Source organism: Lissotriton vulgaris, chromosome 9 (genome assembly GCF_964263255.1).
Source record: "Lissotriton vulgaris chromosome 9, aLisVul1.2, whole genome shotgun sequence".
In the NCBI taxonomy this organism is placed as follows: domain Eukaryota; kingdom Metazoa; phylum Chordata; class Amphibia; order Caudata; family Salamandridae; genus Lissotriton; species Lissotriton vulgaris.
This window is the reverse complement of record NC_141697.1, coordinates 586,154,116-586,170,901: the sequence shown is the minus strand read 5'-3', so window position 1 is coordinate 586,170,901 and position 16,786 is coordinate 586,154,116. Positions and strand designations below refer to the sequence as shown.

The 16,786-nt window shown below is 47.7% G+C and overlaps 1 protein-coding gene across 1 annotated transcript in view; it reads right to left on the bottom strand.

Annotated features, from left to right (window-relative positions):
* BATF2 (basic leucine zipper ATF-like transcription factor 2) overlaps positions 1-6,155 on the bottom strand; it is a 60,946-nt gene extending 54,791 nt beyond the window's left edge. The window contains exon 1 of the mRNA XM_086938163.1: positions 6,016-6,155. Within this exon, the coding sequence (XP_086794289.1) occupies positions 6,016-6,087 (72 nt within the window). The 5' untranslated portion in view covers positions 6,088-6,155. The remainder of the gene's footprint in view (positions 1-6,015) is intronic.
* Positions 6,156-16,786: the final 10,631 nt, after the last annotated feature.

Here is a 16,786-nt window from a genome sequence, read left to right as displayed (position 1 = left end):
TGTATGCCCTTCACCCAGAGTAGTCCCCCTGCATGCACACTGGATCTCTAGATGCAAACCTTGTGTGCATGTATATGGGTTTGTGCAAGTGCAACTCAAATGTGTGCTGCCTCCCCATTTATGCACAGTGTGCCTTTCTGTGAGAGGTGGGTAAGCCATAGGAAGCTCGAGCCAGATGCCTGTCTCAGCTCAAGACCCTCAAGCCGAACTTTCATGTGGCTTCTGTCTTCCTCAGTCATTCTACCCTCATGCACAAAGAGTTTAAGGCAAAATATTAACAATGGAGGTAAAAAGAAGACAAATAAATACCAATTTAGCGGCTGATTTGTGCAAAGTGAAATCAGCGGATTAATCCTGGCTTGCACACTTAACAAAATTGTGTGATCTTCTGCAAATATTTTATTGCCCCGATACACCTCTTTCTGCATTACTGCATTTAAAAGCGCCCTCAAATCTGGGAGCGCCAAATACAAACTGTACAAAAATGTATTGTGGTTAATTTGACAGACTGTACTATTGCTCCATCTATAAGAATCTGGACACACAACAACTGACTTGCCTCTAAATTCACTAAGAGCATTGTAACTAGGGCGAAGGCAGGAGTCGTTCTAAGTTAATGCTCAACAAGCATTGGCAAAGCCAATAGGTCTCGCCTTTCAAAGAGCCATTAGCATTGCCAATAGGTTTTAACCATGTTGTACATCAGCTTGGCAGCTTTCGGCATGGATAAAAGTTATTAGCGTAAAGTAGAGTGTTGTGGAGCAGAGTGGTGTGTTAAATAGAGAGGAGTAGAGTAGAGTAAAGTAGAGTGTCATGGAGTGGAGTCGCATAGTATTGTGGAGTGTCTTGGAGGGAGCAGTGTCGTAGAATGGAAGGGCATAGAGTGGAGTACAGTGTCAGAGTTGAGGGAAGTGGAATGGTGTTGAGTGGAGTAAAATAGAGTAGATTGTAATAGGGTGGAATGGCTTAGAGTGGAGTGGCATAGAGTGGAGTAGTGTTTTAGAGTGGAATGGCATAAAATGGTGTGGAGTAGAGTGAAGTGGAATTGAGAGCTGCTGGGCAGAATGGAGCAGGGTAGAGTGGCATAGAGAAGTGGTGCAGAGTGGAATGGGTCAGATTGTACTGGATTGGCTTAGACAGAAGTGGAGTGCAGTGGCGAAGAGTGCAGTGGTACAGAGCAGCCTGTTGTACATTGCAGTGGTGTACAGTGGCTTACAGTGCTGTGGGATACTGTGTAGGGGCCTAGAGTAGTGTTGCAGAGGCGTAGCGTGTACTAGTTTTGAGTAAAGTGGATTAGAGTGCATTGGCATAGAGAAGAGTGGTGTAGAGAGGAGCAGCATACAGAGGAATAGTGCGGAGTGGAATACAGTGGTGTAGAGTGCAGTGGCATAGAGTGCAATGGCGAAGAGTAGAGTGATGCAGAGGAGAGTGGCATAGAGAAGAGTGGTGCAGAGTAGACTGCAGTGGCGTAAAATGTAGTGGAATCGATGTTAGTGGCAGAGAATGCAGTGTTGCAGAGTAGACTGTTGTAGAGTGCAGTTGTATATAGTAGAGTGGCATAGTATACAGCTCTGCCAAGTATCAGGCGTTAGACAAACTCATTTCAGTGCGGTGGTCGCATTACCGCACTGAAATGTGAAGTCACGCATAACAGGCACAGCACCTGCCTTGCTTTCTTAGCCGCAGTAGTGCTGGTAATGCTGACTAAAATAAAGGAGTGGCCGTGCACTGCTTCAGACAGGCGTGGAGGCTGGCTAGTTGCTGCTAATTCACTGGCTGCCACATTGTATTAATAAAGGGAGAACATTACGGCCACACAGCATTTATTCTGACATTCAGGAGACCGTGTCCAATAGGCACGTGCAATACGTCACTTTTGTGGGAAGCCTGCTTGGCTAAGAGTGCGGAAAATCATGGCAGTGCGCTGTAAATTAATATCAATGACCGAGGCGACTGAAGGGCTCAACCCAACGGGCCCCGGCAGCCGCTGGAGCGCTGCCTACACTGTGCAGCTCAGCTGTTCCTGCTGCTGAGCCTATGTGAGTGAGTCTGAGCTCGGGCGGTCGACAGGCGTTTGCCGAGGGAGTGACAGGCTAGCACCTTAAGGATACAGGCGGCTGGCCTGACGGGCCTGTAAACCCAAATTGCCATGGCTCACAGGAAGTGTCAGTTAAACAGTGTGTGCCAGAGTTTTAAAATGTTAATCTACAAAAAATGTGCTTTTAACTGGAGCTCTTAGCGCGAGATCAGCTGCCTGCTGCCAGTCTGTGTAGTCCTGCCCTGGTCACTGAGGCTGTTGGCGGGCGGGCGGCCGGGTCAGGACTTTAACACCTTGGCTGCTAGGTGTTTTCCCCCCCTGTGCTGTAAATTGCTCTTAGTATGTATTCATGACGAGCTCAGCTCGTCATCAGCACAGCTCAACTGTGCATCATGACGAGCTGAGCTCGTCATCAGCATCGAAAGGGTTAAGTGGTGCCTGAGCTGTCTGTCAGGTTGTCTTGACCAAATTCAGTGCTGGGTACGTGCTATCTGCAGCCTCTAAGTTGTATCATGGACAATCGGGAGCTCGCCCTGAGCATATCGCTGCCCTTTCACCTCAAGGTAAACTGGCTCCCACTCATAGCCGCCTTTAATGTTTTGCATTGTATTTCTACTAGCGGGATGTACCGTTTAAAAATGGAAATATCAGTAGTTTTCAAATTGCGACCTAAAAATGACCTTTTAACAAAAAAAGTGCAAAATATTAAATCGTGAAAGATATAACACAGATCTATCCTGTCACTGGAAACGGCCACAAAAACTCAGCAGTTTGGCAGCCAGCCCTCTTTTTCCCCATCCATCCCCACCCTGTGCTATCAGGGGTTTCAACTTGTAACTTACAAGAATCCAAGCGTCCCCACCACACCCACACTCTTTACTTTCCTGTCCAAGCCATGGCTGTTCTGCAGTGAGCTTGGGGCTCTGCTAGCTCAGACTGATGACAGCACTCATAATTTCTATAAAACTGCTCTCCCCTTCCCAGACTCTAGTCTTTCTTACATGTCTCGTACTTTATAGCAGTTTTAAGATCTTCTAACAATTTCTCGTTGGGTGTAATTTCTCATATTTAGGTTTCCCCTTATTCATTGCATGATTTTGCTCATGAGAAAGTGTCACTCAGTCATTCTAATGCCACTTATAATTACACTGAAACTATGAAGATGTCACATCGCAATTTGAAACCTTGGCATCTATGAGAACGTACTGATGTTGAGTGCAGGTGAGTAGAATTGTGCAGATTACAGTGGCATGGAGTACAATGGTGCAGAGTGGCATAGAGTACAATAGTGTAGAGGCGTAGAGTATTGCACAGAAGAGTATAGTGACGTAGCCCGCAGTGGATGGATGCAGAGAGCAATGGCATAGAGTGCATCGTTTTTGAGTAAAGTGGTGTAGAGTGCGTTGTCATGTGGTGCAGTGGCTAGAGTAGAGTGCAGTGGTGAAGATTGGTACAGAGTAGATAAGAGGGGCGCAGAGTAGAGTTGTGCAGCGTAGATTCTAGTGGCGTAGAGTGGAGAGGCGCAGAGTGAAGTGGCGTAGATTGGAATGGTGCACGGGAGAGTGGAGTGGCGCAGGATAGAGTGTAGTGGCGTAGATTGGAATGGTGCACGGGAGAGTGGAGTGGCGCAGGATAGAGTGTAGTGGCGTAGATTGGAATGGTGCACGGTAGACTGGAGCGGCGCAGAGTGGAGTGGCATAGTGTGCACAGTAAATTAGTGTAGCATAGAGTGCATTGGTGTAGAGTGCAGGGTTGCAGATCAGAGTAGCATAGAGTGTAGTGGCGTAGTGTAGCGAGCATTGGCGTAGAGTAGAGAGTACTGGCATAAAGTGATGTATTGTAGAAAGGCATAGACTGAGGCGCAGAGTGAAGTGGTGCAGTGTAGAATGCAGTGGTGTTAATGTGAAATATGCATTGTGTGGTAGTGTGCTGCCATTACCATCAACACACCCTCAATTAAAATGATCATTACACTTAATAAAACTCGGCGGAGATGGGTAGGTCTGATAACACGGACACAGGCGATTCGAGCTAAACCCCATGGGCTCATCCCTGATGTTTTGTCCCGCCGACCCCTCATGTGGCATATAGTCCTTGACCAGTAGGCATAGGAGAACCCACAGAGGTAACATACACCACACACATGACACTAGCATGTTTTTCCTCACTTTTGTAAGGTCCTGATGAATCGCGGGTGATTATACCCATTGCGAGAAACATGTCGACCACTTTCACTTCTAGTCTCATCTAGGTCACCCGACCTAACCTGTTGATACCTAGCGAGCTAGCCCCACGTTTTAATTGCAGCCAGGGGACCCCCAGAATAAAGTGAATTCCGGTACCCCTTGCTACATTTTAATATCCTATTCACAATAACACCATCCTGCCCACACACCCCCACCTCACCATAAGGCTGTTGGAAAAAAGATCTCCGCCAAAGAGCCCCTCTTCGAGGTGAGCCCGTCGGGGATTGCACCGCCTCCCCGACGAGGAGCAACCGCCTATGATGAAGCATGACACCCTTTTGGGTGTGTGAGGCAACTACATCCAACAAAATGGATGCCCCAGGGTGTTACTCAAACACCTTTGGTCACGCCAGCTAAATCTTCCCTAGCTCTCCATAGGAACAGTTCAGCAACCCTCTTTTGTATACTTAATAAAGGAGAACAGCGCGCAAACTATGTGTGTAAATGTCATCACTTAGTGTATTGATTTGATAGTATTAAAATATTTGTTTCCACCACACTTCAGAATTACCCGCAGTAGCCAGCATGGCTGTCACATAAATCCTCTCACTTTGAAGTGAGAGAAAGAAAAGTAGGCACCAAGCTACCACGGAAGCTAAAGGGCTGACACTTGACCTCAGTCTTTGAATGTACAGCAAATGTGAGAAAATAACAAGATTTAAAATCCTGTTTAACCCCTCCCATGCTCATGATGAGCTGAGCTCGTCATAACGGCTCCAACGCTCGCACACGGGGCTAATTCCCCCGCTGTGCTGAGCGTTCCAAAGAAACGGGTGTGGCCGTGACAAGCTCAGCTCGTCATGAGCACACAGCCACTGTTGCTCATGACGAGCCCACCCGCCCCCCAGAACAGCGGGTGAAATTACCCCCCCCCCCCCCGGTTAAATAAAGTGAGCACTCAGAAGGATACTGTAAATAAGTTTTGGGCAAGGGAAGGGAAGGGACGAACTCAAGCTGGACAAGCTAAAACAAATAAAGCCAGCAAACAGAAAGCCAGAAAATGTGAGTTAAAAGCCAACAAAAACAATGGCAAGCAACAGGTGGAATGCATTCCCAGGGAAGCTTTCTGAATGTCCCTGATAAGTCGTTAACAAACTAGACAACCGCGCTGTCTGATTGGCTTCGCCCTAAAAACTACAACTTTTAATAAGCGCCTCTCAATACAGTGGTGATATAAAGTAAAGCATTATAGCAGCGTCCAAATGTTACATAGATTTGTTAACATTTCAAAGAGACTATTCTATTCTCCGTGAGGTGTGTTGCATGACTTACATGGAAACATTTTCGGGCTGGGCTCCTACACGTCCTCTTAAAGCCAAGCGGGACCGTTGGCTCGGCTCCATTAATTTGTTGGCTTGCCCACCACTTCTATTTTCTGCCTCCTCCCGTGCATGCATGTATGTGCTGCCCGCCTACGTGTCTCCCACCATGAGCATGCACAGTACATGCTCAGGAGAGGCGACATACAGTAGATGTCCCCTCGCACGCATGCCTTGTGCACCTCAAGTGTTCCCTTGCAGTCATAAAAGTTGCGTCCCCTGTGCATGCACGGATCGTCAAATGTGACCTCTTCTGTGCATGCACACTCGCCTAACGATGGCGCTACTCTTGAGCAGTGCACCCTCCTCAGTGGATGGCCACCACCGGATTCTCCATTCATTCACCGTGCACAAATAGCGCATTGACTCCTGCGAGAGGATGCACATGGAACACCCCTGGCTCCTTCCTCACCTGCGTGCCCTGGTAGATATCCTGGGACTCATCGGAGATGCTGCTGCCACTGCTACTACCCAACTGCTCCATCACCCCTCACAAAAATAAGTGCACAAATTGTCGGGGAGAAACCGGTCACACACCCATCTACAAGAGAAGCTTGCACGAAGCTTGTGTTGACTAGCGCTCACTTATCTGTTTAAATGCCCCTCCGGCCCAACCCTCGTCTTACGTCACAGAGACATGAAAAGGATCCTGGCGGACCGTGGGCGGCCATTGTATTGTTAGCATTCCTCGTACAATGAAGTTCAAGCGAGGGATAAACACAGTAAAATACATTGTAACATTGCTGTGTAAATACCAAGCATTTTGAAAAAAATTCTGACGAGAAAAAAATTGCTAAAAAAGACTAAAGTCAAGCTACTTTTTATATAAAAAAATCGCCCTCTATTTAATAATAAAATAACCTATACATTTAAAATGTACGTCAATTATACGTTTCGTTCCTAAGAGCATTGGTTTCTTTGTTGTTTTAAGACTTTTAGCTGTTTTGTAGTCTTTACAAGATGGCTTTAGTTTTAACTGACTTGGAATGGTGGCGAGCGATATCCTAATCACGCCTGCCGCCCCCTACTCCTCCCCCAAGCGTGGCCTCGTTGGGGCTCAGACCCGCCCACTACCGTGCTTCCAGTTTCAATTTATTGTAAATCAGGGTACTTTAAAGAAAAGACCGAAGCGACTGGTCAAAGAAGTCACGTGATCGGAATTCCCGCGCCCCTGCAGCGCTACGCCTGCTTGCTAAAGGATGCTGCTTGTTGTCTGATGCAACCGACCGGAGATGGGAGGGGAGATCTATGTAGCTTTCACTTTTTCTTTGGTCGTGCAATTTTGTTTGCAGAGTGCTTTCCGGAAAGGGTGCAATATTCCCAGAAAATACAATTAGGTCAGTCTGTAAATCAAGCAGAGTGACACAATAAATAGCATTTCAGGACCGGTCTGTTGGAAGGCTTGAGGATTTCAGTCGCCAAATCCATCTCTTGAAGTTGCTCAATGTTAAAAGAATTCATGCAGAAGGGGACGCCCTGAAAGGTGAAAGGGAGTTTTTCCTGCACGAAGCTGAGTTAATGGTTGCCAGTTTCTTCACCTTTAGTTAGGAAAGGGTTCTCACATTTGGCTTGCACAGATACGGTGGGTCAGACATGCAAATAAGTTACTTTACCAGTGCATAAATCTCACCACTCCCCAATATTGAGCGAATTAAATAACCGATTGACATTTAAGAGTATGTAAATTAAGAGGATTGCATTTGAATGCTATTTTCTTTGTTGTAAACTCCTACATGCCAACAGTTTAGAATAGAAAAATGGTCGTTAATGTATTGCTTATTTTATCTATCTATTTACTGTAACTCTTACTCCCCTCCCCTTCTTTATTTTCTTCAATAAATCAAACTTAAAAAAAGAATAGAAAAATGGGAGATTTCTAAAAAGTAAAACTGGAGAATGTATTTCTCCCATCAGGGGCGCAACTAGACCAAGAACTTCAACCCCCCCCCACCCCACGTGAAGACTTCAAGTGTGGTGGGAGGCAGGGGGGGCTCAGACTCCCAACCAGGATCTGCTCGAGCACTGGTGGCGGCCGTTACAAAAGTCTTTTTTGGTGCAATTCTCCCCTCTATCCTCCTTCATGAATTCCCTCACTAGCACCTCATCTCTCGATAGCCTCTCTCTAACGTACATGACATTTGTTTATGGTTCTAATCACAGTCGCAGCTCTTGCAGGCAAGCGGGCGGGGGGATGGCGACACACAACCGAATATGAATTATTTAGTTATACAAATGTTCTCATTCCGTCATCTGTCAACATCTGCCCCTCTCCACCGCGCTTACCTGCAGGAGCTGCGAATATCTACTCATAGTTGTGATATGCATGGTACACCTTCTTTGCAGCAGGCACATTAACCCTTCTGTGCTACGTTACGACGAGCCAAAACTGCAACTGTACACTATTCGGACCTCTCACTAGTAGGAACATTAATCACCAGAGTTATCTTGATATTTTTATTGTTGCCTGAAAACTACCTGATGCACAAGAAAGTTCATGTGCTTTAAACCAAAAATAATTTTTAAACACACGCCCACCCCCACCCCCACCAAAGTCCACGGCAGCAGGGGCGGCTCTAGGCTCATGGAGGCCCTGGGAAGGAAGCGTAGGTAGGGCCCCCGGAAGAGGGGGTCCGGGCGGGGCGGAGCGCGGAGGCCAGTTAAGAGGGGGGGGTCAGGGTGTTTGGAAGTGGAACAGAGCCGGAGCCGGCAAATCCCTGCCAGGGGCAGGCACGCAAATATGTATCCATCCTCAGAGGATTATTATATTAAGGATATATATTGGCGTGGTGGCCCCTGGGGTTTGGTGGCCCTGTGCAGGTGCACAGCTAGCACATGCCTAAGGCCGCCCCTGACGGCAGGTGCGGCCATAAATCCAGTTCGGCTCCCAGCATTGGGGCACGACAAACATTTCCGGAAATGAGGTGAGAGCTAACTTCATACCCATTATATAAGGAAAAAGATCTATGTAAGTTGTGGGGTATGATATTTCTCCCAATTTCAAGCAAGCAAAACAAGTTAACAGATTTCTTGCAGATGAATTACGGGAGAGTAGAATTTTTCCCTGAGAATAACTTCTGGGATAAAATTTGCTAAAACGCCGTAGACCAGTGCTTTCCAAACCCTGTTACTGTGTTCTGCGTGCCTGTTGCCGCGGCGGTGAGTAATACACTGCAGCGTCTCCAGCTGGCCGCTCTGCAGTCCAGTTCAGCCTACCTGCAGGGGGAGGCCGGCAGCCCCAATAGGCTTGGGGGTCACATCCGGCCCTCTCTGCTGCTTTCTGCGGAAGACCGAAGCAGGGCCGGCTCTAGGGCAGTGCGACCGGTGCCTGGGGCGCTTGTTTGGAAGTACTTTATGGCTTTAAAAGCACCTGCTGCTGCATTGCTGGCATCTGCAACTTTCATACAAAAATACAAATGTCAAGATAACACAGTGATTAATGTTCTTCCTGGAGAGAGAAGGAGTTTTGTCAAGTGTAAGGTTTAACTTATTTTATGGTAGCACAGAGAGTTAATGTGCCTGCTGCAAAAAAATGTGCACTATGCAGATCACAAAGTGCATATAGTTTCAATAGTCATTGCTTTTGTCAGAGAGATCCTTTTGGTTCTAGCAGTGTAGATGTTAAAATCCTAACAAGGAACAGCGAGCTAATAACTGTCATCAAAGAGCTGCATGCAAACTGCAAGGTATAGATTAGAGCATTATGATGTTTTCCTCCGTCTTTCATTATTCTAATGTTTCAAAAAGTGATCACTTTGGTAAAAAAAATCCTTATTAAATGTAACCCCCAAACATGGGGTATATTATAAATTCTGAGTCTACGCTTCTCCAGACCAAGCACTCTTAAACTATAATGTCTACCAGTATGGATGACATGTGACTCACTTTGTAGTCTTCTGGCTTATGTAACAATCCTTAATGACTGGAACCCAATCTCCACTGAGGACACCATCCGCCTGATGAACTCCATCCACTCAGGATCCCCCACAGACCCATGTCCCCACCACATTTTCAACAAAGCAGACTCGATCATCGCACCCCATCTCCGCGATGTCATCAACTGTTCCTTCAACTCCGCTACCTTCCTGGAAAGCTGGAAACACGCCAAACTCAGCGCCCTTCTGAAAAAACCCACAGCTGACCCCACCAAACTCAAAAACTACCGCCCCATCTCGCTCCTTCCATTCCCGGCCAAAGTCATTGAGAAAGCTGTCAACAACCAGCTCGCCGCCTTCCTCGAAACCAACAAATCCCTCGACTCCTCACAGTCCGGCTTCCGAGCCAAACACAGCACTGAGACCGCACTCATCGCAGCAACAGACGACATTCGAACTCTACTGGACAATGGAGACACAGTCGCCCTCATCCTCCTCGACCTCTCCGCAGCCTTCGACACAGTCTGTCATAGCACCCTGTTACAACGCCTCAGGAACATCGGAATCCAAGGAAAAGCACTGGAATGGATCACCTCGTTTCTCGCCGGAAGAACTCAGAGAGTCCGCCTCCCACCATTCAAGTCAGAGGCCACTGAAGTCATTTGCGGCGTGCCACAAGGATCTTCACTCAGCCCCACCCTCTTCAACGTATACATGAGCCCCCTCGCGGTCATCGCACGCCAACACAACCTCAACATCATCTCCTACGCTGATGACACTCAACTGATCCTCTCACTCACCAAAGACCCTAACACCGCCAAAACCAACGTACCTGAAGGAATGAAAGAAGTAGCCGAGTGGATGAAGCACAGCCGTCTAAAACTGAACTCGGACAAAACAGAAGTCCTTATCTTAGGTACCTCCCCCTCCGCCTGGGACGACTCTTGGTGGTCAGAGGCCCTTGGAAAAGCACCCATCCCGACGGACAACGCACAAAACCTGGGCGTCATCCTGGACTCCTCACTCTCGATGACCAGACAAGTCAACGCCGTTTCATCATCTTGTTTCAACATTCTTCGCATGCTCAAAAAAACATTTCGCTGGATCCTCACCGAACGGAGAAAAACGGTCACCCACGCACTGGTTACTAGCCGCCTGGACTACGGAAACACCCTATACGCCGGCACCACCGCAAAACTTCAGAAAAAACTCCAACGCATCCAGAACGCATCAGCCAGACTCATACTAGACATCCCGCGTAAAGACCACATCTCTGGTCACCTGAAAAACCTCCACTGGCTCCCCGTCAATAAGAGGATAACATTCCGCCTCCTAACCCACGCACACAAAGCACTTTACGAACTTGGACCCGAATGCCTCAACACACGAATTTCCTTCTACACCCCCCCCGCCAGCTACGCTCTTCCAGCCAAGCCCTTGCTGCTGTACCTCGCATCAACAAAACCACCATGGGAGGAAGATCCTTCTCCTACCTGGCGGCTAAAACCTGGAACTCACTTCCCACTCACCTTCGCCTCACTCAGAACCACCTAGCATTCAGAAAGCAACTCAAAACCTGGATATTTGAAAAGTAATTCCCCACCGCTCTTCAAGCGCCTTGAGACCCTCTGGGTATGTAGCGCGCTATATAAATTAATTGACTTGACTTGTGTGATGTAAAGTGCTTTGACACCCTACACTGGTATAGGTGGCGCTATATAAATAATGAAATACATATGAAAGAAAGAGTGGTTATGGAGACTTGAGGGGGCACTGTTAAAGGGTAGTAGTGAGGGAGTCTGTGGGGGTCACCTGTGGGGGGGCGCCCACAAACCTTGTCGCACAGGGTGCCACGAGTGCTAAAACAGGCCCTAGGCGGAAGAGGGAGAGTCTCCTGTGATGGTGAGCCCTATCGGAGTATCGCGCTGCCGTTCTCCCACTGGCTCGGTGAAGCGGCGGTGAGTAAATTAGAAGTCTACAGCCGGCCGCTCCTGCCACCCAGCAGTCCCAGACACAGCAGCCTCAGAAACAGCCATGTTGGACACAGCAGCACCATAGGCAGCACAAAGCGGATGCAGCAGCACTAGCCACAGAAACAGCCACACTACAGGTACAGGCATCAGAGACAATAACACCAGAGGTAGCAGGCATATGTCACACAGAGGCACGAGAGACAGCAGCCACTGTATGTTATAATTATGAATATAAGTTTATCTACAACACACAAAAAATAGCTTTAAGAAACTCATTAAAAATCCTTGAATTAAAAGGTTAACCAGTAGCACAATATAATAAAAATCTAGTTTAACCCAGAACTGGTTTAACCTATTTCGTGAAAGCCTTAAAAAGGTGACACTTTTGAAGTTCAGGATTTGCTGTGGGGCATTCCAGAAATCTTGTTACTAGGCAAGGGCACGATAAGGCAAACAAAAACACAACATGGATAAGTTTATAATTAAGAAGCGAAAAACTGGTGAAGAGGACGTTTGCGATAAAATGTAGCAGCTATTGAGGAAAGTATGCAAGAATCTTTCCATCCGCGGACCGCGCGCTGCCCAACTACTACATCCAGCGGGCAGCGCGGTCTCGCGTGAGGTGCTCGGCAGCGGCCCTGCCCACCCCCCGGCCCTTTAAATCACCTCCGGGACAACACGCGCGGGACGCCTTTACAAATTGAATCTCAGTCCAGGACCATTTACCTGCTGCTTTGCCCGTGATCTGCTTCTGCTGGGGGCCCTGTTTCCTGTTTGTGGGTGAGCCGGTTGGCCTTGAGGCTCTCTTTCCATCCGCGGACCGCCCGCTGCCCAACTGCTACATCCAGCGGGCTACGCAGTCTCGCGTGAGGTGCTCGACAGATTATGAAATCTTTAATGGCACCACTCCTGGAAAGGATAAAGTGTATCAGTGAAAAAATGGATAATCTGGAGAAAGTAATGAAATCTAGCTCTAATACCCTAGGGCAATCAGCGGATAGTGCACACAGTAAGGCCACGGATCCCCAACCACGCCCCAGAGCCCTAAAAAGTGGTCCTAATAATATAATCCCGCCACCATCTGCCCCCAGGCCCTTAGATGCTCAAATGATGAAGAACACTGAGGACACTGGTAGGCTCTATCAGAGGATGCCGAGGGCGGCTGTAGGTAAGGACGTGCAAACAGGGGAGAGTGGCCTGCACAAGGTTGCAGAACCTGTGGGACAGGAGAACAAAAACATCTGTGCAGGCAATGGTCTATCCTTAACTGCTAAACCAAAGAGGATATTCCCACACATTGATTTACCTCCACAATCATCACCATATACTGTAGTGTTAGTCGGTGTCCCGGAGCTAGGCCAAGAAAAATCAGAAACTTACCCCGAGCTAAGAAATAAAGCTGCACATTGGCTAAATAGGAATAGGCCACTCCTGTTTAACATGTCTGGGAAAATGTTATTTGCGAGAAGGTTAAGTTAGCTGGGCCATAGAAGAAATGATTTTCTGGGGGACTGCATTGTCATCAATTTTAGGGACAGGCGGGTGGTCCATCATATATGTAACTGGCATGCTCAGTTTGGTGGTAGTGCAATCCATACCATACCAGGGATCTGAGTTTTTTCTATCCCCAATTTCCCCCCTCACTAACAACTACGTGTCACAGGGGAGTACCAAACTTGGAGCTGATGGAGGGGACCAGAACCAGATATAATATCCGACTTTCAATTATTTTGACAAGCTCTCTGACCTGGAAAGGGTGGACTGACTTGAGTTTGAGGGCCTGATTTCTAACATAATGCCCAATACACTTGCCCCTTGTGTATATCTAGATAACCCGGAACAAAGCGGTATTGCCAACGAAGAAACTCTGCCCACTACGACCCAGATTAGTCATCATGAGGAAAATACTGGTTCAGACTCCAAACTTGTAATCAACAAGGAAAACCCGTCCCTGAAAATATTATATTGGAACGTCGCTGGCATACGTGCTAAGGTGGTGAATGAGATCTGGCTTGATTTTGTTCATAACTTTAGTTTTTTTTTGTTTTTTTTTGGAAAACCTTTATTGAGGCAAGTATAGATTACACAGCTTTTTTGCCTACAACCTGTAAATTCAGGCCGGCAGCTACAACAGTATCATTGATATATATCTCTTACTGAGGGAACACATGTCTGACATAGCAAGCCGCCTACAACCCATCAGGGCCAGCCGCGTTAAAGGCTATTGGGAGCTGTGTAAGGGTGCATTCGGTAATGATGGAGATAACGATGGACATAGGACAGAGAATGCTTGAGGTTTCTCAACTTTTTAAAGTTTTTTTGTTCAACTTCAATTTAACCGTGTAACCCGACAAACTGGTGGGTCTAGTGCTGACTGTTCCTCCCCCTGTGTACCCACCATACTGGGTATGTGGAAAAAACAAAGGACTCTCGTTGCGGGACGTTAAGGTCATAGCAGCGGCCCTATCCCAACTATACGGACCTTGAACTGATGTTTTCTGCACCTAGTGGGGCAATCCTAAGAACGTGGGACGGGGGGGGAGAGGTGTGTAACTGATGATTAGATAATGAATTAGACTAAACGTGACAATTAATACATCATGCTAAATGTACATCCATTGGGTTAGTGGGGACTCAACTAACTAGCTAAACAGCAAGGAGTGTAATGATTTTGTCATGAGTGCAACCCATATAGTTGAAATGAAATGTAGATCTCTGACATCATAGGTGTACAGTGGATGCTAATGAGTATAGGACAGGTGTTCCAGTGTGTAGAAGTGCAGGTAGCATTATACGTGACGGATAGGGCATGTGTACTGGGGTGGACTCTACGAGTGTTATGCATTAGGTGTGAGGTGCAGTATCTGGTATTAAAGGGGCATCCCCTTGGTGTGCCGTGTCCTCGTCCGTCTGATTACTGGCTTGTAGTCGGAGAAGGTACGCAGTAAGCGGACCCCATATGTCCTTGGGTCTTGATTTGTGGGGGAGGAGCTCCGCGTAATTGTGCAGTTGGTCTTGCCATGTGATCATTGTAGTCAGCCAATCCTTAAACTTGGGTGCTCGTCCGCGTCCCCAACGGCATGCCACATGTCGCTTCACAAGGAGAAGGCCTAACGCGAAAAATTTACGGTGTGCCGTCAACTCGGGGTATGCCTGCCCCAGCAACGCGACCCTCAGGCAGGGTGACACACTCACTCCAACCATGTCCGACATGGCTGTAAATACCTCCTCCCAGAAAGACGCCACAGCTCGGCACGTCCATGCAAGGTGGAAAAAATCTGCGCCTTCGGCCTTACAACGCAGACACCGGTCATCATCCCGGAGTCAAAAGCGATGCAGTTTGGCCGGGGTATAATAAAGCTGGTGCAGAAATTTATAATGTACCAGTCTGAGGCGTGTGTTACCTGTCACTGCATTAGTGTGTGCGCAACTCTCTTCCCATTGTTCGTCCGACATTGGGGCGTCTAGGTCATCGTCCCAGTCATGTCTCGCTCTAAGGGTGGGAGGGGATGGGGTTGCCTGTGTATGTTTATAGAGCATGGAGACAACATGTTTCGGGGCGTCTGACTGGAGTAGAGAATGAAGGGGCGGGACTATGTCTGGTTCATCCGGAAAAGGCTGGGGTGACCGCTTTAACGCTCTGCCTTAGTCGCACATATAGAAACGTATCCAGGACTGAGGGGAATTCTTCACCAAAGAATTGCGCTGATGTGCGGAAGCTGCCCTGAAGATATAGGTCACCCCATGTGTGGAGTGCCAGTCTCGTGAGCATTTTACGGCCTATTTCCTCACAGGTTATGCTAAGTCGTGGGTCGTGTGCTAGGGTTATGAGTGGCGAGTATAGGAATGGCGTCCCCATGGATTCCGCTAAGCGCCTCCAGGTAAGTACTGTACAGTCAACCGTGGTTGGATCGCAATCGACAATCTTAGCGTCTGAGTAGAGGTAGCCCGATGGTTGTATTGGCCTCATGTACCCGTCCTCGACCGCCAGATGTACCATGAAAGGGGGGGGTGAAGCCAGTATGCGGCAAAGTGGCCCTGCGCACAGTCGTAATAGCGCCGGAAGTTAGGTACATCGAATCCTCCCTGGTGGTAAGGTAGCATCAGTGTCTTCATGCCGATCCCGGCTTGTTTACCACCCCAAATGAGTCGTGACATTTGTGAGTTAAGTGCACGGAAAAAATGGGAACCCGGATTATATGGGATATTAGTGAAGAGATACAGTAGTTTAGGTAACACTACCATTTTGATCAGGGAGATGTGTCCCGCCATTGATAGTGGGAGATGAATCCACCTGGTGACGTTGTCAGTCAGCTTGTCCATAACTGTCCCATAGTTAGCCCTAATGAGAGTATCCCAGTGTCTAGTCACGTTGATACCCAGATATTTAATCTCCTCTGCCTCCCAGATTAGAGGGTAATCAAGGGGGAATTGCGTGGTTTTGTCTGTCATGGGAACAGGGCTGATTTCGACCAGTTTATTTGTATTCCTGCAATACCACCGAACTTGGTAATCTCGTGCAGCAGAGGATTCAGATTTTCCTGAGGTTTATGTACGTAAAGGGTCATATCGTCAGCATATAATGCTATAAGCAATTGTCTTTTCGGATATATGAGAGAACGATGATTGTGGTGTTGACGCAATTTGGCTGCTAATGGTTTGATTGCTATTGCAAATAGGACTGGGGATAATGGGCATCCCTGCCGCGTACCACGATGGATCTCGAAGGGGGCTGAGCGGGAGCCATTCAGCACAACAGAGGCCTGGGGCTGACGATATAGTAATCAAATCCAGTCCAGGAAACTAAAAGGAAAGCCCATCCGATCTAGTAACGCCAGTAGGTAGTCCCATTCTAGCGAATCGAAAGCCTTCGTGGCATCGAGAAAAATAGCGGCTGCCTCGCATGTGGGAGTTATGTCTTGTATCACTGCTTGAAGTGTATGCAAATTATGGGAAGTCGCGCGGTTTGGGACAAAGCCCGCTTGGTCTGGCAACACCAGCCTTTCCATCAGCAGATTAAGGCGTGATGCCAGAACTTTAGCCAGAATTGTAATATCCGAGTTTAATAGGGATAGGGGTCTATATGAGTCACAAGACTCCGGCGGTTTGCCCGGCTTCAGCAATGATGGTATAAGGGCCTCGCACATAGTGGTCGGCAGAATACCTTCATCTAGGGCCGTGTAATACACTTGCTGTAGTATCTGGGCTAAAATATGCATGTAGGCCTTGTAAAAGTCAATTGGCAACCCGTCTGAACCTGGCGATTTACCTGATTTCATGGACATTATGGCGTCTGTTATTTCCTCCAATTCGATTACGTGATGTAGGAATTTCTGTT